This window comes from Alexandromys fortis, unplaced genomic scaffold, assembly GCF_014885135.2.
Source record: "Alexandromys fortis isolate MF-2015 unplaced genomic scaffold, M_Fortis_MF-2015_v1.1 scaffold_83, whole genome shotgun sequence".
Taxonomy (NCBI): domain Eukaryota; kingdom Metazoa; phylum Chordata; class Mammalia; order Rodentia; family Cricetidae; genus Alexandromys; species Alexandromys fortis.
The window spans coordinates 3554735-3577894 of record NW_026068001.1 but is presented as its reverse complement, the minus strand read 5'-3'; the positions used below and the strand labels follow the sequence as shown (position 1 = coordinate 3577894).

At 38.7% G+C, this 23160-nt stretch overlaps 1 protein-coding gene across 3 annotated transcripts in view; it reads right to left on the bottom strand.

The window, feature by feature from the left end:
• Positions 1 to 23160, bottom strand: part of Efhc2 (EF-hand domain containing 2) — a 152886-nt gene that overhangs the window by 96413 nt on the left and 33313 nt on the right. For all 3 annotated transcript variants that reach the window (XM_050160829.1, XM_050160830.1, XM_050160831.1), the window contains exons 3-5: positions 17082 to 17232; positions 4539 to 4762; positions 1432 to 1683 (exon numbers count right to left, since the gene is read on the bottom strand). In XM_050160829.1, the coding sequence (XP_050016786.1) occupies positions 1432 to 1683; positions 4539 to 4762; positions 17082 to 17232 (627 nt within the window). The remainder of the gene's footprint in view (positions 1 to 1431; positions 1684 to 4538; positions 4763 to 17081; positions 17233 to 23160) is intronic.

Here is a 23160-nt window from a genome sequence, read left to right as displayed (position 1 = left end):
AGATTTCCCTGGCTTTTCCTGGAGGCCTGCTGTGCATATTCTAGAGCTCCCTCAGGGACAAATTCTACCTCTTTCCCCCAGCCTTGAAGAAACACAGCAGGCCTTCTGGCAGTAGGCACTGACTATGGGCAGCCTCCTGGGGGACTGAATGGCAGCGGTTGTTTGCGTAAGAAACAAGTGCTCCTAGTAACCTTTTTAGAAACAGCAAGAATGAAGTTTAAATATTTTATCCAAATCAGAAATAAAATGCAACAAAGACCTGTGAAAAGTAGCTTTGGTTCTCTGTAACCTGATAGGTATTAAGAAATGGGTGCTCAGAGAGTGGCTTTCAATATATATCATCTCATTTTAAGCCTTCTAGTTATGGAAGCTCTGCTATCTGCATTTTAAAGGTGTGGAAATATATGTTCAGAGAGGTTAAGTGGCTTGCCCATGCTCACATGGCTATCAAAAGACAAATCCAGAAGTCTAATTCCGGTCTGTCTCGGTGTCATTCCTGCTGTGCCAGTTCCCTTCCTTCTCAAATTCTGACAAGTGTTTATAGAAACAAGCCTGACAAAACTTTTTCATAGTAAAGAAAATGCCAATGTCATCATTGTGGTGGTGGCTGGCTACTTGGTGGCTACTCACTATACTTAGAATTGTGATTCACTCCTTTGCATATTGTGTGTATGTTAGAGTACACACATGTATGTACGTGTGTGTATTCACACCCTGATCAATCCTGTGGGGTCTCCTTGGTAGGATGCAGGATAGCAATGTCCCACTCAAAGCCAATCAATTAACTTCAAGAGTATCCCAAATTTCTTATTACTAATTGCTGTGAATTCAACAACAACAAAAGTTTATTCATTTCCTTGCGTAAGTGTGCTGGCTAGCTAGCTTCTTCCCCTGGGGGGGGGGGGTGTTTTCCTTCATTTGCTTGTTTTTGTCAATTTGGCACAAGCTAAGGTCATCTGAGAAAAGGAAATCTCAATTGTGAAAAGTCTCCATCACATAGGCTTGTGGGCAAGCCTGTAAGGCATTTTCTTGATAGATGATTGATATGGGAGAACCTAGCTCACTGTGGCCAGTGCACCCCTGAGTAAGTGATCCTGGGTGATACAAGAAAATAATTTAAGCAAGCCATAAAGGGCAAATGAATAAGCAACACTCCTGCATGTCTCCTGCACCAGCTCTTACCTCCAGGTACCTGCCCTTCATGAGTTCCTTCCCTGACTTCTCTCAGTGATGAACTGTGATGTGGAACTGTAAGCTAGAAAAAAGTCCCTTCCCCCACAAGCTGCTTTTGGTCATGATGTTTTAGCACAGCAACAGAAGCCGTAACTTAGCCAAGTAGCATACAGTAACTGTGTCACATGAGCCATCATACAACATTCCAAACAATGAATGACAAGTCTCTTGATCCACAGACATCCTCAAACTGCTTACCTTGGGCAGCTTGCTCCTCCGAAGGAATGATGACGTAGCTTCTCGGCCTGAGTTAAGTGACAGTAATTCTCTGATTTCAATAGTATGGTCAGACAGGAAGTAATGTAGGACTAATTCTCTACGGTCACCAAACAGTGAGTGTGAGTCATCCCACAGGCAGAAGAAACGCAAAACCTTTCCATCAAACTGAAGGAACCGTTTCAGGGTGTCAAAGGACTGATAAGGGCGAAAGGGATCCACAAACTCTAATGTCTACAAATGGAAAAAAAATGTTATAAATACTGCAGGGTTTATATAGTCATTTCTGGGAGGCAAACAATAATACAAAGATAATTTTTTTCTGTAGACTATTTTGCCATACTTTCTAAAAGATTTAACTAAATATTATAATGTACAGATATATGGATCCAGGCGTACAGATATATGAACTCACAGTCAGTTTTAACCTTAAGAATATAGACAAACATTGGAAAGCTTTTCATACCTTGTTGAAGATTATTTTAACATACTAAACTATATTCCTGGGCTATGTTTGAAGCTGACTTTTCTCAAAGACTTACAACTTTATTATGAATAGACAAACCCAATCTATGGTGACAGAAACCAGAAGAGTAATCATTTCTATGTAGGGATAAAACAAGAAAGGGCAATATCTGGGGATTTGAAAAGAAAAGTGAACAAAAGAATATTTTGAAATTATGGGAAATATTCTGTATCTTTTCTTTGGGGCCATGCTGATGATTTAACCCAGTCTTATACATGTTGGAGAAATGTTCTACTAGTGAGCTACGTCCCTAACCCCAAATATTTTACATCTTAAAATTTTCATTTTGGTTACTTTGTTGTACACTTTCCAAATCACTGACTTGCACTGATTTAAAATCTTGATACTCATTCCTAAACTGATTATATATTAACTTTTAAAATGTGTCTTTTGACCAGAAATTCCCCGTGTGTGTGTGTGTGTATGTGTGTGTGTGTTGTGCATGTTTCTCATTTGCTTATATTTTTTGCAAAGAGGAAGAAATGTATTTATGGTTTAATTTTGCACGAAAACTTCAGATATCCAAGAAATGGAAGCCCAGTGAAAATAGGAGCAGAGCAAATAGAGAACTACTAAGAGCCCACATAGAAACCCTCTTTGCCTGGACTCTGCTTTAGAGACAGTGAATTCCATGGTCTTCTTGATGCATCTTTTCTTCGATTTGTAACCTCTTAGCCCTGTCTTAGAGTATAGCCACCTCCATCCTATCTGGTATAAGCAAATGATATTGTTATGTAAGGAAAAATTCACTTGAGAAATGTTATTATTTTAATTGAATTATATAGTTGTTCTATAAACTCTTGAAATATTGTACCTATCTAGAGCAGCCTAGGTACAAGCTTATCTCAAGAGGAAAACACAACAGCTTTATAGAGGATCTTCAAGCTGTATCCTTATTATTTAAATGAAATTATGGAACTTCTGTCTTCATTCATTAAAATGCTTTCAATGTATAAGATTGTTAAGAAAAGCATTACTGATCATATACCACTCAGTTTAATGAAGTTATTTATCTTCACATATCAAGGTAGCAAACACTTAAAAACTAAATCTAAATCCATAAAATTCTATTTAAAAACCTCTTATTAAAGTCTTAATTTTCCTAGATTCTTATATTTATTGAAGAGTTTTCTTTGCCCTAATGGAATGCTAAAATGGTTCTTGCAGTCTGGAAAGAAATTTTTTAAAACATTTGCTTGTTCTTGTTCAATTTTGAATTCCTGGCACCAACTTTTTCTTCTTTAGAAACCTATACAATTTGACAGTGTTCTGTGAAACTCATATAATAAATATGATTCTCAATCACTACTGTGTAATAATAACAGTTGGTAAATGCATATAGCTATAAGTAAGGAGCAGTGACTCTGTGGATCTTTTTCCTTCAGATTCTCTCTGGGACATCTAAAGACTTTGTATTCATCATCCAGGACATATGCAAGATGTAAAAGTGAGTTCAAACCTACAAATCTCCTTTTATAGTGGTACAAAGTCATTTTACCTTAGACATTCCAGGAGTAATAATACATATACTTTACGGGAGGATTGTATGCCTACATCATCAAAGAATAATTCCACTGAGGCTAAGACGCAGGTGCAGAGGGATATGTAGTTTTGAATGAGAGATAAAAACAGAATCAAAGGAGAATTTCATTGAAAATTTTGTTATTCTGAAAGGAAATGAATTCTACGGTTTGGAAACAATAAAATTCAGAGAAAACTAATTACTGGAAACAGCAATGAGAACGATAGTTGTCCTTGAGTGGAGAGAAAGGCCTATTAGTGTATAAGGGGATTTTCTGGGAGGAGGGGATGAGGAACTGCTCATCATCAGAGTTTAAATACAAGTTAAGACTCACTCTTAAGTATAGTTAATGCCAGTATATTTGGCCATGTGCAGTTATATGTCAACAACAACAAAAAGTAGTGAGGGGTGGTAGTATACAACTGTAATCCCAGCATTTAGAAAACTAGGGTCAAGGGATCAGTTTTAAAAACTGCAGAACTATAACACTGACTCTTTGCTCCTTACAATAGAATCAGATTTTAAATGCAATTATGTTTTATAACAGAGAAAAATAAAAATCATGGCTACTTCACTCTTTGAGAATATTTCACCATCAATCTCACAGGGTTCCAAGGAGAAAGTGTTTAAGTTTTGGTTTATTTGATCAGTAGGCACAGAAGAAAGATTTTTCCCAGCCAGAAGGAGGCAACTAAAACCAGAAAGCACAAGCAGAAAAAAATGTAGATTCAATTCATATACTATTGATGACCACAAAACTAATTATGGGCACCTAGACATTACCTCACCTAAGCAGCTCACTAAATACTCCTATAGCTAAAAAAGGGGGCTCCAAAAGAGAACTGCAGGTGAGGGTGAAGGGAGTCAGCAAGGAGGGGTTGGGTGGGGGGTCATTCCTGCTCTGCAGCCACCATTCAGTCTTCCTTTCTATCCAAAGAAAAAGACATAACTACAGTTTCCAATGTTCTTCTGTGTCTGCAACAAAAAGTGCCAGCACTCGTTCGCCTGGTCACAAGAAGTCACAAATGTGCCACTTCTCACCTCTCTTCGCATCTTCATGTAGGGATCTACTGGGCGCGGTAATGGAGGATTCAGTTTGATTCCTATTTTCTTCAAAAAGTTCTTTGTGAATTTGTCGCAATCATAAATCCTGAATGTGCGCCCATAGAAGACAACATCTGCGTTGATATTGAAGTGAAACACATTATAAAACTGATCCTCATCAGGAGGTGGGAGAGTAATCCGATGGCGTTTGATAGAAGTGCCTGGGGGAATAAATAACACAGTTTTTTAAACCATGTGGCTAGTAGGAAGTTACAGTGGATCTCAGCAACAGCCCTCCAGGTGTCTCTACAGTGGGGTAGTAGGCAAGGAGCCATATTTCTAGGAGGCAGCTTTATACATTCAAATTCAAGTAAAAGTGAACCAAGACTTTTTAGGTCCAGAGTTCTCTGACCAGTCTGATAATGAGATTTGAGCTTCCTAAGTGTTGTTAGGGAAACATTTATATAAACCATAAAGATTGGAGGACAGGAATGGATATAAAAGAGGGGTGGAGTTAGCCCAGTGAGCAAAAATGCCACTCTGCCATGTACCTCTCCTACAATAAATAGGCTTGCTTTCAGTTACTAGATGAATTCAACTAAACAAGGCATTAAGGTCCAAAACTAAAGTGCTCCTAAAAAGCCAATGCTTGGTTCAAAATCCAATAAATAAACTAATAAGCTTTAGTTTATATTTATTTATAGCCTCAATAAGCATGAATGACTTTATGCAGCTTGAAAGCTTCATAGAATCCTTTCTCATCTAGAAACTTATTCTTCCTTCCTCCATTACCTCTGACTATCTGCATCCAACTACCTCCATCAAATGAGGAATGCTAGAGACTTCATGGTTTCAGCCAGTACTCTGGGTCATGGGTTCTTGATTTTATCACGTTTCATAAACAACCCTACGTTGCTCATTCTCTCCTGGTAGAGACAAGGAGATAGTTTGTTGTTCGTTGTTCAACAGAAGTAAGCAGCAGCAAAAAGGACCATCCCTTTTTGAGCAAGTTTCCCAAGTCCCAGTTTCCAAGTTCCCCTTGAGAGATAGAATGAGGATGAGCTTGCCTCTGCAAACACAAGTGGCACAGGAGAGGAAACCTAAAACTTCTGTGAGCACTTAGTAGTCTTACTAGACTAAACAAATCCATGTCTGCCTTTTGTGTTGCAGGGAAGCACTGCCTCTATCTTCCAAGGCTATAAGCCGACCTGCACTAAAAAGCAAGGCCATTTCTGTCTTTCTAAAGCTGTCTATGCATATAAACAGCCTTGAAGAGCAAGCTCCAAGCAAAGAGCAGCATGACAAGATATACTGAACTGGAAATCACTCATGCAGAGTTGTCTCTCAATGTGTGTAACTGACGTAGGCCTGAGAATCTACCCTCAGGGCAAAGGGGAAAAGAACCAAAGCACACCAAGTTGCTAATGGTCCAGTAACACATGGCTTTGTGTGACCTCAGTATGGAAAGATTTTAATATAAAGATGTCAATTTACCTTCTTTTATTGAATATACTGCCTTTTCTCAAAGTTTAGAAATACTTAAAACTTACTCATTCTTGTTCATTAAAGATCAGCTAATGAACAATCTTTATGTACCAGGAACTGTGTTGGGCACTGTTCCATTACTCCATTTATCTTTTCAGTTTGTTGAGGAGAAATTAAGTAAAATCATTTTCATCTTTCTTTGTAGCAATTTTTAATTACTTGGTACATTAAATTAAAATAATAAAACTATAAAATTAGAACTGGCATAAACTATTTTTAAATGTACTACATAAAAGATGATACAATTTTACTGCAAAGAATTATACTTCAATTAGCCTTTAATTCATGCCATTGAAAACAGTATGCAAATTATTTAAGCATTCAAGGTTAGACATTTAGAAAAAATTGCATACTTAAAATCTATAAAAGGGTGGGTATTTCAGATATTTCCAGGAACTATTATATGTCTCTTTAAAAATACTAGCATTCTGGCACGTTATTAAACACTCAACAATCTGGAGCTTCTTCAAAACTTTCCTCTATGGAACTAGGGAAATGGCTCAGTGGATAAACCACTTGTTCCACCGATGTGGGGATCAGAGTCAGGCTCCCAGAACTCACATAAATGGCTGGCAGCAGTGGCAGCTGCCTGGAATGCCAGAACTCAAGAAGTGAGACAGATACGCCAGGCAAACTGGCTAGATTAGACCAAATCTGTAAGCTGTGGGTTCAGTGAAAGAGCCTGCCTCAAGAACTAGAGAGCGCTCAGGAAGACACCTGGCACTGACTTCATTCCAAATGCACACACACATGCCTGCACATACACTCGCACACACATGTGCATGCACAAACACTTGCACACACAGCCACACACAAATGCAAAACTTACACCTGTACTGTGATGATTTGAATAATAAATGTCCCCCATCGCTTTGGGCATTTAAATACTGAGTCCCCAAATGATGGCACTATTTGGGATATTTAGAAAGTGTGGCCTTGTTGAAGAAAGTATGTTACTGAAGGCAGGTTTTGAGTTAATTCTGCTTTGTGCTTGCTGTTCAAGATGTGAGCCCTCAGCTTCCTTCCTGCTGCCTTTCCTTCACTCCACCCTCATGAACTCTCTCTGGAATTATAAGCTCAAATAAACCTTTCTTCTGTAGCTGTTTTGGTCATTGTATTTTATCTCAGCAATAAAATAGTAAGTAATGAATATATTACAATTTTTACTTCATTATAAAAATCCAAATAAACTATGTTTTTAAGTATGACTCTGAATAGGAATATTATCACTTTCAAGGTATGAAGTAGACTATAGTGCTTCTAAATAATAATAACAACAATAACCATCATAGTCCTAGAATAGACTTCCACTGATAGTTTCTCATCTAATCCTCCACTGAGACAGACAGTAAATGAAGCATCAATATTCACTTCATATAAGAGGAACTAAAGCGAAGAATGTTGAAGTGTCTAGCCCAATGTTATAACCCTAATGAATGAGAGAAAAGCATTTTGAACTTTAGATACCAGACTCACAAAACACTATTATTTTCCACGGTTTTCACTGAGTTATAGCTCAATCATCCAGAAAGTACTTATGTGAAGGAAAAGAAGATCCATAAGCAAAATTGAATAAAAATGGGCTAGAGAGATGCCAGCCATAAGGAAAAGAAGAGAAATTGATGGTGGAGATGCTCTTTCAAAGCAGCCTGCCCAGTCCACCCCCTTATAAGGATGAATTTCCAGAACCATTCACCTGCCTACTGTAACAATCCCTTCATCACAGCATTTCCACCCCTTCAGAGCCTGCATCTCAGACCTCTCAGCTTCCTTATCTCAGCATTCAATAGATTCTCTTACTTTTGAAAAGTAACAGAAAATAGTCTTGACTATCTATGGGCTGGAAACAGAGTGGGTCTACTAAGAAACAAGAAAAAAATACTAACAATAAAATATAATGTCACAATACTGCTTGAATCAGAAATCCATTGTGGACCATTCGAAATGTATGTGATCTCTCAACTGTAGCTCTAGGAATTGTGACAACTAGCTATTGGGATTCGCATGTTTATTGTTTTCCATGATAAATGGCAAGAACTCTACCAGTGGGAGTTTGCTCAAGAATACCAAAGAAATGGGCAGGATGCCATGCCTTTGGCACATACTGAAGAGCAGTTGAACTCATGAAGGTAAATAAATAAAAATGTCTCTCTCACACACACACACAAAGAAGAAATGAAAGCACCATTTCTGTCCTAATTTTTCTGGTGTTTATCTTCCCAGCTGTCCCATAAACTAGCTGGAACATACATCCAGGCATCAAGTGCTTGCCTTCCAGTTCCTCCTCGTCTCCTCTCCATTTCAATATTTTAAAAGTTATTGCCCTGCTATCTGACTATGCAATACAAGCCTTAACTTTTTAACAGTTCCCTGTGGTGTAGATCAAACTGACCATATATCCATTTAGGCTTAACATGTATCCATGCCATTCAGCTAGGACCTGCCTTAAATTTTGCTCATAACACAAAATTCAGCTTTGTAGAATTTACCTTTCAGAATTAAATATCTGACATTTATTTCAATTGTAAGTATATCTACTTAATTTCAGTAACATTGCACACCAGGGGTGAATAAGAAAATACTTAAGTGAATGAATATAAAAATGGAATTACACTTGTTGCTGTGTCTACTAAATTTATATCCAGTGATCAGATATGGTAAAGCATCATTCCTTTCTCTTGCATTCACTTTGCTCATTCACTAAAGTGACTATTCCAGGTTTACTGTTATTTTTCTAAAATGTCACCTTTAGAGTATGAGTTTTACAAGAATAACTTTTTTCATATGCTGATACATACCTAGCAATGAATGAACAAAATATTAAATATCCCACATCTTTGAACAGAATGAGAAATAACCTAATAACCATATGCAAGTCCCCATTAACCACTCCATTAGTATAAAAATATAGCCTGCTAAATTCTGTAACATCCTCTTGCATTGCTACCTTTGTGCCTACTTGTCATTACACATTCTCTGATCCATTCCCAAATATCTCCCAATGTTTTATCCCAGCACTTTCCCACACATTTAATTCATGTTATCCTTCTAGACTGTGTGTTGGGGAATATTATTTTCAGGTATGTGACTTTTGTTTATGCTGAATTGATTAACTGTGAAACTGTGATTCTTTGCTTGTTTAAAATACCTGATGGTCCTAATAAAGAGCTGAAGAGCCAATAGTGAGGCAGAAGCAAGGATAGGCAGGGCTGGCAGGCAGAGAGTATAAATAGGAGTGATCTGGAAATAGGGAGAACAAGAAGAGGAGGACATCAGGGGCCAGCCACCCAGCTATACAGCAAGCCATGGAGAAAGAAGCAAAGAAAGGTATACATAAAGGGAGAAAGATAAAAGCCCAGAGGCAAAAGTGGTCGGGATAATTTAAGAAAAGCTGTCTAAAAACAAGTCAAGCTAAGGCCACACATTCATAACTAAGAATAAGCCTCCATGTGTGATTTATTTGGGGACTGGGTAGTAGCTCCCTCAAAAGCCAAAAGAATAAAACACCATACAATGACTGTTTTCTTTCTCTTCTGCCTTTAACTAGGGAAGCTTTTGAAGTACCACTCAGATTCTCAGTTCCTAAGTGGTTCCTGGCTTTCCCACTTCTGACCCCTCAAGCATCCAGTACCACTGATGATATCTGCATTGTGTAACAAGTATTATATACCACCTCCAATTCTTCCTTCCTTTCTTCATATCTCATTGCTTCTACAATAGTTATTGAATAGTCACTATGCATTAAACACACATCTTTACTTTCTTTTGCTCTTAAATTCTTTTTCAAAATTGTTTATTTTTGTGTCTTTGTTGTATGCATGGAGACACGTCTGTGTGTACATGCTAGTGTGTGTGTGTGTCTGTGTGTGTGTGTGTGTAGAGCAGATGTCATACCTAAGATCTATTCCATTCTACCTTTTTTCAGAGAGCATGCCTCTCTGAACCTGGAACTTACTGAATTGGTAAGAATAGCTGGCCAGCAAGGTTCAGCAATCTTTTTGTCTCTACCTTCCCAGTCCTAGGATTACAGATGTGTACCACCATGCCTGGCTTCTTACATGGTTCATGGGGAATCCTTACTCAGGTCTTTGTGCTTGTGAAAAAGCACTTTACTGCCTATGCCGTTTTAAATTCTAGATTGTTCCATTCATTTCTAATTTCTGCCACAATGTGTACCCTCCTAAGGTATCAAACTTAGCAAAATGAAATACAAGATGCCCAATTAAATATGAATTGCAGAAAACAATGAGTAATTTTTTAGTGTAAGTATATCCCATGTAGTATTTGGGATGTAGTTATACTAAAAATTTCATTTCTTACCTGAAATTCAAACTTAACTGCTCAGATCACATTTCATCTGGTAACCTTACTGCTGCCCCCTCTACTTTATGGGATAAAATGCTTAGATATAGAATGTAGCTGATACAAATGCATGGCATACAAATGAGGAATTTAGTTTGCAAACACATTTGCTTCATTCAAGTAAATTACTATTTTTAAAAAGTATAACAATACTACCCAGTTGAGGAACCAAAAGAAGCAATTAATATGGATCATTGTTCTTAATCAAGGCTGTACTAACAGCCACATACAAGCCAGTTGTTAACTGAAGGTCTGCAGTATCAAAACATACGAGTCCCTAACTGAGACTGACTGGTCTGGAACATGCCAGAATCATGCTGTTTCTAATCATTATCTTTTTCTTTAGCACAGATTAGTTTGGACATGATGGTACTGGACTGACAATTTTTCTGTCGGATGAGTAGAATTAAGTTTTTGAGTTTACCTGACATTCTTGGCCTGATGTAAAATTGTTTTAACTACATTCCAGCACAGAGGCAACGAATTCTATAAACATAACATATATAACCCCAAAGAGAGCTATGTCTTGACAAGAAATTCAAGCAAGTTTTAAACTGTGACAATGAATTATTTGACTCATAACACACACAAATCTCTTTGCCAACAAGAGCTCATATATTACAATACATTATTCTGAATAGAAGCTGCAGGCAAACTGATTACATCTTTTTGAATAACCCTAATGGATGCCTCTTTTTGTCTCCAGCTTATCCCAAGTACCTTGCACTCTATAAAAAAAATAGTAGAAGCAACTAAAATGGGGCATTATAATTTATCCTGTTGCACTGATTGCTGAACTATAAGGTCCACATGGAATAAGTGCATCTGGCCTCTCAGTAAATCAGAAAGATATCAAAACAATTTAGAGCAAACAGGAACACAATCAAATGCATAATACCTAATTTTGACCCCAAGCCTCTTCTTCCCTAGGCCCCACAAGTGCCTGAGAGGCAGTAGCAGGCAACTGAAGACACAAAGACTAGCTGTTCTAAACTATTAGCTTATCAAGTCCACCTTCTTTTCCTAGATTACTTAAGAAAGCCCGAAGAAGTCGTGTAAATGAGTTTTCAAATTATTGACTATCTGAGCAGACCTTCCTTAATGGCAATCATAATAAATATTTCAAGAGAAATGGGTCTCTCTATAAACAGAACCTGATGGCAGAGTGGTTATTTGTGCTTGCTTTCGACAGGATTTGTTACAGTCCACCAGGTTTCTCCACTCTGTTGACTAACTCAATGTGTATTACTGTGTATGCTGTCCACAACCTCTGAGCTGCATCTTTGCCAACAAAATGTCTTAGCCACTTCAGCTTTTACCTCTCTAGTATTGTGATTACAGACAACACGCAGTCCATTTGATGCCAAGGCTCAAGCTCAGGGGTCTGTGCATGCTCGATAAGCCAATCAGAAATTCTTATTTTTTTCAGAGACATTAAAATAGTCTTTTGCTCAGGGTTTCTTTCCCCGTGTTTTTATAAACAAGAAAGGCTCCTTCCTCCTCACATAAAAATAATTTTCAAGTGAATCATTATAACTCGTCATGAAAACTACTTTTGTGAGTTTTGAAATTAAGAAAAATATATTTTTCTAAAATCCTTGTAGAGGTTGCATTTGACAATTTGTGGACATGTTCATGAAATAAAAGCATACTAGACAAGGGCCACTAAAGTTCAAGAATATTAAATTTTCATCTAAAACTAATAACAGGGTAGAGAGATGGCTCAGTAGGTAAAAATCTTGTCATGCAAGCTGAGGACCCAGGCTCCAATCCTTAGCAACCATAATCAAAACAAACCAAAAGAAAAGAAAACTGGGCATGGTAGCACATGTCTAGACTCCAGAGCTATAGAGGTGATGACAGAAAGATCCTTGGTGCTTGCTGGCCAGATAACCAAGATGAATAAGTGAGTTCCAGTTTCAATGAGAGATCCTGTATCAAAAAAAAAAAAAAAAGCATACAATCATGGTGTCATACATCTTTAAACCCAAAGCTCAGGAAGCAGAGGCAAGTGGACATTCATAAGTTCAAGACCACCCTGATCTATATACCAACTTCCAGTCCATACCTACAGATACATAATTAGACTCTGTTTCAAAAAAGATAATAAAAATGAGGAAGTGTTGAAAAAAGAATCTGAAGTTGATCTGTGGCCTCCCTCCACAAACAAACATGCCTGCACACATGCACAAGTAATAATAAAAATCAAACAATTCAAGCAAATAATGAAGTTTGGGGTATCTTGGAACCTCTAGTCCCCCATTTGTACAAGCTGGATATAACAGTAGGAAAGGTAATCTAAAAGTAAACAAAGCTTGGTTAGGGAATACAAGAGTAAGGAAAAGCCTAGAAGAAAGAATATTTTAGGAGCCAGAGATAGCTCAGTGGTTAAGAGCACTTTGTGCTATTGTAGAGAACACAAATTCACTTCACAGCTCCCACATGGCAACTCACATCTATCTGTAATTCCAATTCCAGAGTATCCAATGCCTTCTTTGGGCTATACAGCTCCAAACATACATGTAGTACACAGGCAAACACTCATACAAATAAAAATAAATCTTTTTTTCATCTTCTATTTATTTATTTACTAAAGGTTTCAAATGTATTTTTTTGCTAAAGCAATACTGTCCACATACTAACTGAATATACTAAAGTAACACATGATCACAAAAATGAAAAGTTGTAACTTTCCCTTTATGTTCAATATTTCAAACATTCCTAATATATATTTGCAGATTGTTTTGTTGTTATTGTTTGTTTTTTATTTGCTTGCTTGTTTGTTTATTTGAGACAAAGTCTCTCAACAGAGTCCTGGTTGTCCTATGGCTAACTACATAGACCAGGCCGGCTTTAAACTCACAGAGATCCTCCTACCTCTGTCTTCTGAGGGCTAGAATTAAAAATATACATCACTATACCTGACCTTGCTGATTTAAAAAAAAAATCTTTACATGTGAAAATAATTCTCCCCAAGTGTCTAAAACTGCTTTCCCTTCACAAAAGAAAATGTCACATTTTTACCCTTAAAGTCTGTGAAAACCTTTTTCAAAACTTCTATTTATTTATTTATTTATTTATTTTGAGGCAGGATTTCTCTATGTAACAACTCTGGCTGTCCTAAAACTAACTCTGTAGACTAGGTTGGCCTCAAACTCACAGAGACCCACCTGCCTCTGCATCCTGGGTGATAGGACTAAAGGCCTGTACTGCCACTGCCTGACCCTTTTTATTTTTAATGTATCTTTATATTTCTTAAAAGATTTACTGGACAATCATTGATATTGGCCAGAGAACAGATAGAATAGGAGCTGAGATGCAGAGTAATGGGGCTGCTCACCCTCACAAAAGGAAACAGACTGATTCTGGTTATAATCTGGGTGCCTGATTCCCAGTCCAGGTTTCTAGTCTTGGTTTTGTTTTTCCCTACAAGGTTCTAACTGCCTGGTGAGTATCATCATATAGATGTCTCAACAGTCCTTTGAAGGCGTAATGCCTCCCAATGCATCACAGCAACAGACTTCATCTTGTTCTAGCCTCTGGTCTTGGGCTTTCAAAGATAGGTATTTAACAAATACTTTTTGGCAGTGCCAACTGGCTCCAAATTCATCATCCCATATACCAGACACAATAAAGCTACACAATCAGGAAGAAAAAAATTCCTTGATCTTTTTCATAAGTCCTTGATTGCACCCCAATTTCCTCTTTAAATTCATCATGATGAATCACTATGCAGGCACTAGGCATAAATAAGTATCAAGTAAGCAAAAATCTTATTCAACATGGGCAGAAATTATAAGACATAGCAATAAGAAAGTAGTAAGTACAAAATGTATGTGTTAAATATAGAAAGGAAGAATGAAAAGACTAAAACAACAAACTTTCAGTAAATATTAAATATATGTGGCACCTGGGCTCTAAATATTCATGTACACTAAATATATACATCAGTAAATATTCATGAGTACTAAATATTCATAAGGCTTTAATTCGATCACTCATTCGTTGGTGACATCAATTGTGGCCCCAAGTGCACCCTGCCCAAGAAACACAAACAAAACCTATTACTATTCAATAGGACTGCTGGTGAGCTCCAGCTGTGGCCGAGCATCTTCATCTCCACACTCATCAATCTGTGTAAGTGTGAACCTTTGGCCCAATCTTCTCCTGTCTGTAATTCTCCTTGTTTTACCCTCAATATTGCTCTCTAGGCACACTGCCTTCTAGCAAAGCTTATAAAGTGGGGTATGGAGGTGCTGTCTATCTCAGGACTCAGGTCGAGTGTTCTTGCCTTCAATTTAGACTGGGTTCAACGTGTCTTTCCCCCTATTACTCACTGTATTTTCCCCAATGTCTGGATGGCTGGCTAGTTGGTTTGATTTTGCAGTGCTGGAGCTAGAACTCAGGGCCTTGCATGTGCTGGGCAATGGCTTTATAACTAACCTACATTCCCAGCCCTCACTACACATTTTAAATTAATGTATTATATGATTCACTCATTTGAATTTGGTCCATGAGCCTTCTCTTTGTTGGTCTATGGGAAAGTCTGTCTACACACTTCTTGGAGTCCAGCACTACTCCAAGGTATTCTCTAAGCTGCCACAAAAAGAACACATCATGAATGAAATTGAAATTGTAGACAAGGAGTCCATGGTAGGCGACTGTCCCATTCCTATAATCAAACAATGAGAACAGCATAAGTTTGAATAACAACAAAGAGAATAGACATGGGTATGTGTTTTGCTGAAAATCAAGAACAGGATAGTAGGGTAAATGTGAAGAAGTAGGGAAAAGAAAATGATACATTATAGTCAGAGAGGAAAGTTTCAAAGTCTGAAATATTTCTGGTGACAATACTCCAAAAAAACAACACACACACACACACACACACACACACACACACACACATTATTGCAGTTGAAAATCATGGCTCCTTAGAGAATAAGGGACTCTAGAAAGTCATTTACACCAACACCAAACACTCAAATCCCCTTCTATATTCCTACTGTACTATTAGTGAAAAGCAACATCTAGATGCATTCAGTTAGATATCAAAGACACTTATCAAGGACACTTGAGTCTTCCTATTACAGGCATCCTTTATACTGCTCTATCTTACACATGAAACATTGTCAGTCCTGTCCCCATCATGATTGCTATCCCTTGATGGCATCCAGATTTCAGTCTCACTCCAGAATAAGAAGCACAGCACAAAATGAAATGTCACCTCCTTTGATCTCTAGTATCAGCTTCTCTGTGGCTACAAGGTTAACTCTCATTTATAACAGAAGTGGAATACAGATAAAGACTACAGGCATGTATGGAGTGAAGGAACAGGGTTCTGTTGAGATACTATGGTAGTTAATCTTGTTGATTTGATTGGACTCAGAAACACGAGGAAACTAGAAAAACATACCATGGTTACAACTGTGAGGGCATTTCCAGAATGATTACATTAGGACAGTGCTGATCTAACAAAGAGGATAACTGAGACTATAATGAAAGAATTAATACATTACTGGATTCAAAACTTGAATAGATCATTTTGAAGGGTGTAGAACTGTTGTTATTCCTTGGAAACTACAGCTCCCAGACTTCTCCTGGATCACCTGCGTGTGCACTGGCTGCGCCCAGGTGAAGACCATTACTCCCAGATAACCTTGCGCCCCCAGTTAAAAGCGAGCGCTCCACGAGGTTTCGCTCTCTTGCTCCCTTGGTCCTTTTCCCTTTACCCTTGTGTGTCTGCACGTCCCGCCCTTATCGTGTTCCCCTCTCCCCATTAAACACACCCACGTGGGAACCGCGTGTCTTGTCTTTCCTTTGCGCGTGTCCCGTCTATCCTGTGTTCGTCCACATGCCCGCGCCCGCCCCGCCGCGTTTTTAAAGGAATAATAACTGTAGCAAGTGGGTTCTAATTGAAGCAAGTAGATCACTGACATATTATTGACAGTTTTATCTTGTCCTGGCCTCTGATACTTTCTACTCTGCTTGCTGATCATCATAATGTCAGCTGCTCCACTGTGCTCCGTACCCCTCAATGATGAGCTGAAACAATGAGCAAAATAGATAGCTCCTCCTTTAAGGTTTTTTTTTTTTATCAGAAATTTGTCACAGCAATGTTAAAACTAACAACCACAATAAAACAAATATCAAGGTCATGATAATTACCATAAATAGTGTTAGTTATCAGTAGATAAGAAAAGCTAGAATGACACAAACAACAGGCAGAAAATTCAAGAAAAATAAATAATAGCACCCTGAAATTTGCAAGGAAGAAACACTTCCTTTTCTCCCAATAAAAAAAGAAGCAATAGCATCCTGGATAATGTAGTGAAGTGATGCACTAGTGCCAAAGAAACCAAAAGATTTGAAGACATGGTCAAAAACACATGAGAGTTTGCTATATTAGAGACTATAGGCAGAGGAGAAAAAATGGCCTACATTGAGTTATAAGTATGAAATAAGCTAAGTCACTATCACAAACTACAGGCTAATGTCATGTTAATATTCATGGCTTTGCATAACTAAGATGCCCAAGTATTAGTATGGGGCCTTTCAAAAAGCTAAAGACAAACAATATATAAAGGCATGAGTTAGAAGCAAAAGAGCCATAATGTTGTTTTGAATAAATACCTTGAAGCAGTCCGCTATTTATCACTTCTGGTTCATTTACTTGAATGGTGTCATCTTCAAGGTAGAAATAGATTTTAAAGTATCTTATTCTATACTTTTCTTGCCTTTTATCAGGCACTTCATCTTCCAAATAGGCATCAAAAGATAATACCTGTTGGAATCATAATTAGAAACTGTGAAAAATATCAGCAAACTTAAAATCAATAAATCTATGCCCTGTACAATCTTTGTTAAAGAAAAGAGTTGGGTTTTCCCAAGACATTCTATATATCAGCTAAGAGAAGAGATCTATAATCTAGGTAATAGTATATGAAGATAATTTGACTTTTACCACCTTCCGGTTACAACAAAGGAACTATAATAAAGTAATAAGTCTAACTTTCAGTTCTACAATAAGTAAACTTTGGCTTAACTTTGGAATCTCAAAAAGGGACTCAAAATGTGTGTCAGAGGCACAAAATACTTTTTCTTTCAACGATGAACAAAAATGCATTTATTTTCCCATAAAAAATAGCACAAAGCTACCTTGGTTACAGGGGTAAAATTATCCTCAGTTGTACTGATTGCTTTCCTTCACATAGCTCAAAAATGTAGGCCTGGAAGCCTTCTAAAAGCATGGATACTCTACCTGCTATTTCTTCAGGAAACTAAATAATCTAGCTCTGACCTGGCAATGTAGGTGGAGAAAGGAGTGGATTCTAAAGTGGTTAAGGTAAAACCAAAAACAGTAAAAAAGAAAAAAAAAATGAGGACATGATCGGTATTCAAGGTACGGCTGAGGAAAAGGTTTTTATTGTAGATAATGAGAGAGAAAGAGTACAGCCAGAGGCCTCTGGAAAAGTCCACAGCAGGAAGAGAAAGTAGTACAGTAGACATGGCCAGTAGACTGAACCAGGCCATGAGAGGAGAAAGATGGGGGAGTGAGAGAGCAAAAGGAGAGAGAGGACAGAGGGCCAAAAGAAACTGGAGGACAGAGAGATCTTGTGGCTGTAATGGCAGTTAAATAGGAATCAGAAGGTGGGGGAAGGGAAGCAAAGCTCAGGGCCTGGAGATGGGGGGCAGCAGTGAGATGCGATGAGAGGAGCCAGTACTCTGTAAGAGGTGTGTGTGATGTTGAGAAAGTCTTTGGCCAGCATGCATTTTGTATGCTATTAGGCACTACAGTTAGGCATTTCCCCTGAGTTTCTTTGGAACCTGACAAAAAATATTCTAGAAAAATTCCTTAACCACTTTGGAAAACCATTTCCCAACAAGAAAAATAAATCCTTCCCACCCCAACACATATTTAAGTAAGTGCTTCTTCTGGAAAACCACTTTAATAGTTACTCTTTTGTGCCATGTGGCATGAATTGCATATGTCTTTAACCTTTCAAATGACTCTCAACAGGATGAGCTGCTCATATAGAAGGAGACAGAAATTGAGAACAATTGGTGGAACAATATTTCTATGATTTTAAGCTTAATGTGAGCCAGACTCATTGAAAGTTCCCTTTAAATATTTCCTTTGTCTCTTGCATTTAATTGGCCTTGTTGTTTATGTAGTATATATGCACACGTGTGCAACCGCACTTGACTATATTCTCGAGGACAGAGAATGACATCTGATGTCCTGCTTTATCATTCTCTACCATCTTCCCTTGAAAGTCTGGCACTGAACCTGGAATTAGGCTGACAGCCAATAAGCCTCAGTGATTCTCCTGTCTCCACCTCCAATAAGCACTGAGGTAACGGTCACAAGTGTGGCCACACTCAGCTTTTAATGTGGGTGCTGGAGATTCAAAATCTGAGTGTGCCCACATTTGTGTTTGTATGCCCAGTGTTTCTTCTTTAAGTTAAGTGTGTGCTTCTGATAGATATGATTTAACATTATGTTTTCTTTTATTGTTTTAGTAAGAGTATGAATATATATAACATTATATACATATATATACTTTATTAGTATGTACCTGAAGATATGTATGTGCACCATATGCATATTAGCCTACCAAGGTCAGAAAAGTGCATTGGATCCCCAGAAACTGGAATAACAGGTGTTTGTGAACCACCATGTCAGTACTGGGAACTAAACCAAGATCTTTTGCAAGAACAGTAAGTGCTTTTAACCACTGAGTCACCTCTCCAGCCTACAACTCTGTATTTAAATAAGGGTAACTGAATGCTCCTACTGAATAAACTGATGTGCATTTTGTCCATTTTCAATAATCACAGCATTAAATCATATATACAATTAACATTTTCAATTTTAATTATAAAAACCAAAGAAGGGGCTGGCCTTGGTGGTCAATTATTGTTCAAGTATAAGGTGAGTGAAAAGACACCTAAAAGATAAAAAGTGATATCAAAGCCAGTGAGGTTCAGCAGATCAAAGTACTTGTCCACAAGCCTGAGGATCTGAGTTCAATTCCTAGAATGCTGTGTGATAATCCTTCTGTATGCTGTGAATATATATTACTCTCATTGGTTTATAATAAAGCTTATTTTGGCCAATAGTAAGGCAGAATAAGGCAGGAAGGAAAGCAAAACTGAAAATATAGAGAGGAAGAAGAGCAGACTCAGGGGAGATGCAAGGCAGCTGCCAGAGAAATGAGACATGCTAGAGGACAAGTGGCCACAAGCCATGTGGCAAACTGTAGATTAATTAAAATAGGTTAATATAAGTTGTAAGATCTAATTAGTGATAAGCCTGAGCTACAGGCTGAGCATTTTGTAATTAATATAAGCTCTTGTGTGATTATTTGGAACTGGGCAATTGGGACAGGAAAGTTCTGCCTCCTTTTACACTGGAACCCATGGTAAAAAGAAAAAAAAAAGCCAGATGCAGTGGCTCAGGTTTGTAATTATAACACCCATGACCAAACAGGAAGCAGAAACGGTAGTGAGAAAAACAAGAGTCTTTTCCTCAAAAATAAAATAGAAGCAGAGAACACACTCCAAAATTGTCCTCTTATCTCTAAATAAGTGCCATTGCACGTGTACCACACTCACACTCCATCTAGACTAAAGAAGTAAATAGAAAAATAAGTTATTTCAAAGACAAATGAACTCCATCTACCAGTGAATTCAGGAAAAGGGATTTAAAACCTGTTAAAAATGAAAATTTATAGAAACATAACTGTGAATCTGGTCCAGTTACTAATGCCTATAATCCTGGTACTTGGGAGGCTAAGCAAAAGAATTGCCACCAGTTCATAGCAATAGTGAGTTCCATGTAAACCTAAGCTACAAAATGAGAGCCTGTCTCAGATAAAATATAGTGGGGATGATGATACAAGATTTATCATAATTTGCAAGTTAAACAGAGAAGAGACTAGATTAAATCCAGAGAATATAATTCCTTGAAATTTTCTATTGTGTGTGTGTACATGTGTATGCATGAACATACATACCATGGGGTCAAAATACATCTTGAAAGAACCAGTTCTTGTCTTATACCATGTGGGTCCTGGGGATCAAACTTAGGTCTGCAGGTGTGATAGCAAATGCTTCCACCCACTCAGCAATTTTGCTATTTCTCCCTTTTTAAAATGCAATTTTCTTGAAAGCAGAATGTGAGATGTCATTTGGTAGAATGTGTGATATTCAGTTTACCACATGCCTCCATGTAGTATTTACCACATGAAGTTACCTGCCTGACCACAGAGATTACAGAATATGAAATCATCTCTAGAAGATAGGTATATGAGGAAAAATTGATTTGGGAGGAAAAAAAATTTAATGTTTATATTTCTGAATTCCCCATGACCCCCAGACCCCTGCCCCAAAAGTTTCAGACAGACTGGTGAGTTCCCATTTCTCTCTCTCTCTCTCTCTCTCTCTCTCTCTCTCTCTCTCTCTCTCTCCTTTCAGTTTCTTCTACATTTCTGATTGCTTCAGAGATATGGAATCCTCCAAAGATCCAGTTTTTCTTGTTTTTCTCAAACAGCACACTGGACGGCTCGGACAAGGTAAGACATCCCAGGTCCTGACAGGAGCAGGGACCAAGCAACCCTGCTGGGGACAGAGTGCCCCCAAAGTACATGGACTTTGGTATTTTAGAGTCTGGAGTCCAGGGCTCATCAAGACCACAGACCTCTGACTCTGTTTGCAAAGTATTTTTCCTCTCCTTGGGTCCTTGTGTTTGTCTTGTTCTTTGTATCTTTGTTCACTGTTTTGACAATGGACCTGACACTGCTAACATGGGACAGACTCCCTCTCCTCCCTTAGCGCTTTGCCTTGCATGTTGGGGTGATGGTAAGGTGACTGCAAAAAGAAAACAATGCCAGGCTTATAAGTGCAGTGGAAAATGTTACCGAGATCAGATTACCTATATAGTCACCTGGTGGGGACTAATAGAAAACCCTTCAGTGGGGTAAAACATTTTTTCCTCAACAGGTTAAGGTATTGACTGCTGAGCAAAAACCCGGGGGGGGGGCTTGTCTCTGCCCCAATCCTACAAAGGGATTGGATGAGGAGGATATCTTTCCTCCACCCTATACACTTCCTCTGCCCCCCTCCAACCTGCCAAGGACACTGCTGGAGAAGCTCCATTAGAGAATCAGGCAGCAAGTGGAGGGCCAGCCCAGGCTACCCGCAATAAGCGGAGGGCGGGGAGAACTCCCCAAGCTCAGGGCTGTGCGGTCCTACCACTGAGGCCAACTGGGCCGCCAAATGAGGATTGGGAACCAACAGTATCATTACTGGTCTTTCACCACTAGTGATTTGTACAGTTGGCATTCCCAAAATGCTCCCTTCTCTGAGAATCCACGTGACCTCACTAACCTCTTAGAAACTGTCCTCTTTACCCACCTGCCCACCTGAGATGATTGCCAGCAGCTGTTGCAAGTTCTGTTGATGACTGAATAGAGAAACAGGATCATCAGAGTAGCCCACCAAGTTGTCCCTGGACCCACTGGGGAGTTCACTGTGAATTTACCCTCATAGATAATAGAGTCCCCCACTGTCTGGCCAGAATGGGATCCTAACTCAGCAGAAGGTAAGGAAAGGCTCAAAGTCTATGACCAGACTCTGTTGGTGAGTCGCAAGGCAGGGGCCGGGTGGCCAACTAATATAAGTAAGGCTTATGATGTGAGACAAGGACCTGAGGAGAGCCCCACAGCTTTCCTGGAATGCTTGCAGAGCGCATTCAGGTGCTACACTCCCTAGGACCTGGAGACTCCAGAGACAGAAATATCCTTGATTTTTGCTTTTATGAACCAGGCAGCTCCAGATATAAAGAAAAAGCTCCAAAAACTAGATAGACTAGGGGAAAGAAATATCAGAGATTTGATAATGGAGGCAGAGAGAATTTTTAACACTAGGGAAAGTACAGAGGAAAAAGAACTCAAAAAATGAAAAAAGACAAGTGTTGCCCAAGTGTTAGAAGAATGCCACCACTGGGAATTGGCCAAGATTTTGGCCATATCAAGAGAGTTAGATGATGGCCCATGCCAGGGAATACAACAAGCAGCTTCTGGCTATAGAGGGCAAGAACAAAGGTCAGAAAAACCTGAGAATACTAGGGAGAAATCAGTGTTTATACTGAAAGGAGAAAGGACACTGGGCAAGAGAACGTTCAAAGAAGCAGCAAAAGACCAAAGTCCTGGAGTTCGATGTGGACATTAATTAGGGGAGTCGGGCTTCAACCCTCCTCCCCAAACCCAGGGTAACCCTAAAGGTGGAGGGGAAGAAAGTTGACTTTATGGTAGATACCAGAGCATAAAACTCAGTGTTTTTAAAACCAGAGGGGGCTGGCTATATCTAATAAAAAGATCTGGATACAGGGAGCCACTGGAACTAAACACTACTCATGGACTACCCAAAGAAGAGTGGATTTAGGAATGGGACAGGTAACCCATTCTTTCCTGGTGATACTAGAATACCCATATCCCCTCTTGGGCCAAGACTTGCTTACAAAGATGAAAGCACAAATACAATTCTATAGTGACAGGCTAAGCTACTCCATCATAATGGGGTGCCAGTCCAAATTCTGGTCACCAGTATCTTGACTGAGGAATACAGGCTCCACCAGAAACTGATTCCTCCATGCAGGATTGGCTTCAAAAGTTTCCCTCACCATGGGCAGATATGGAAAGCATAGGGT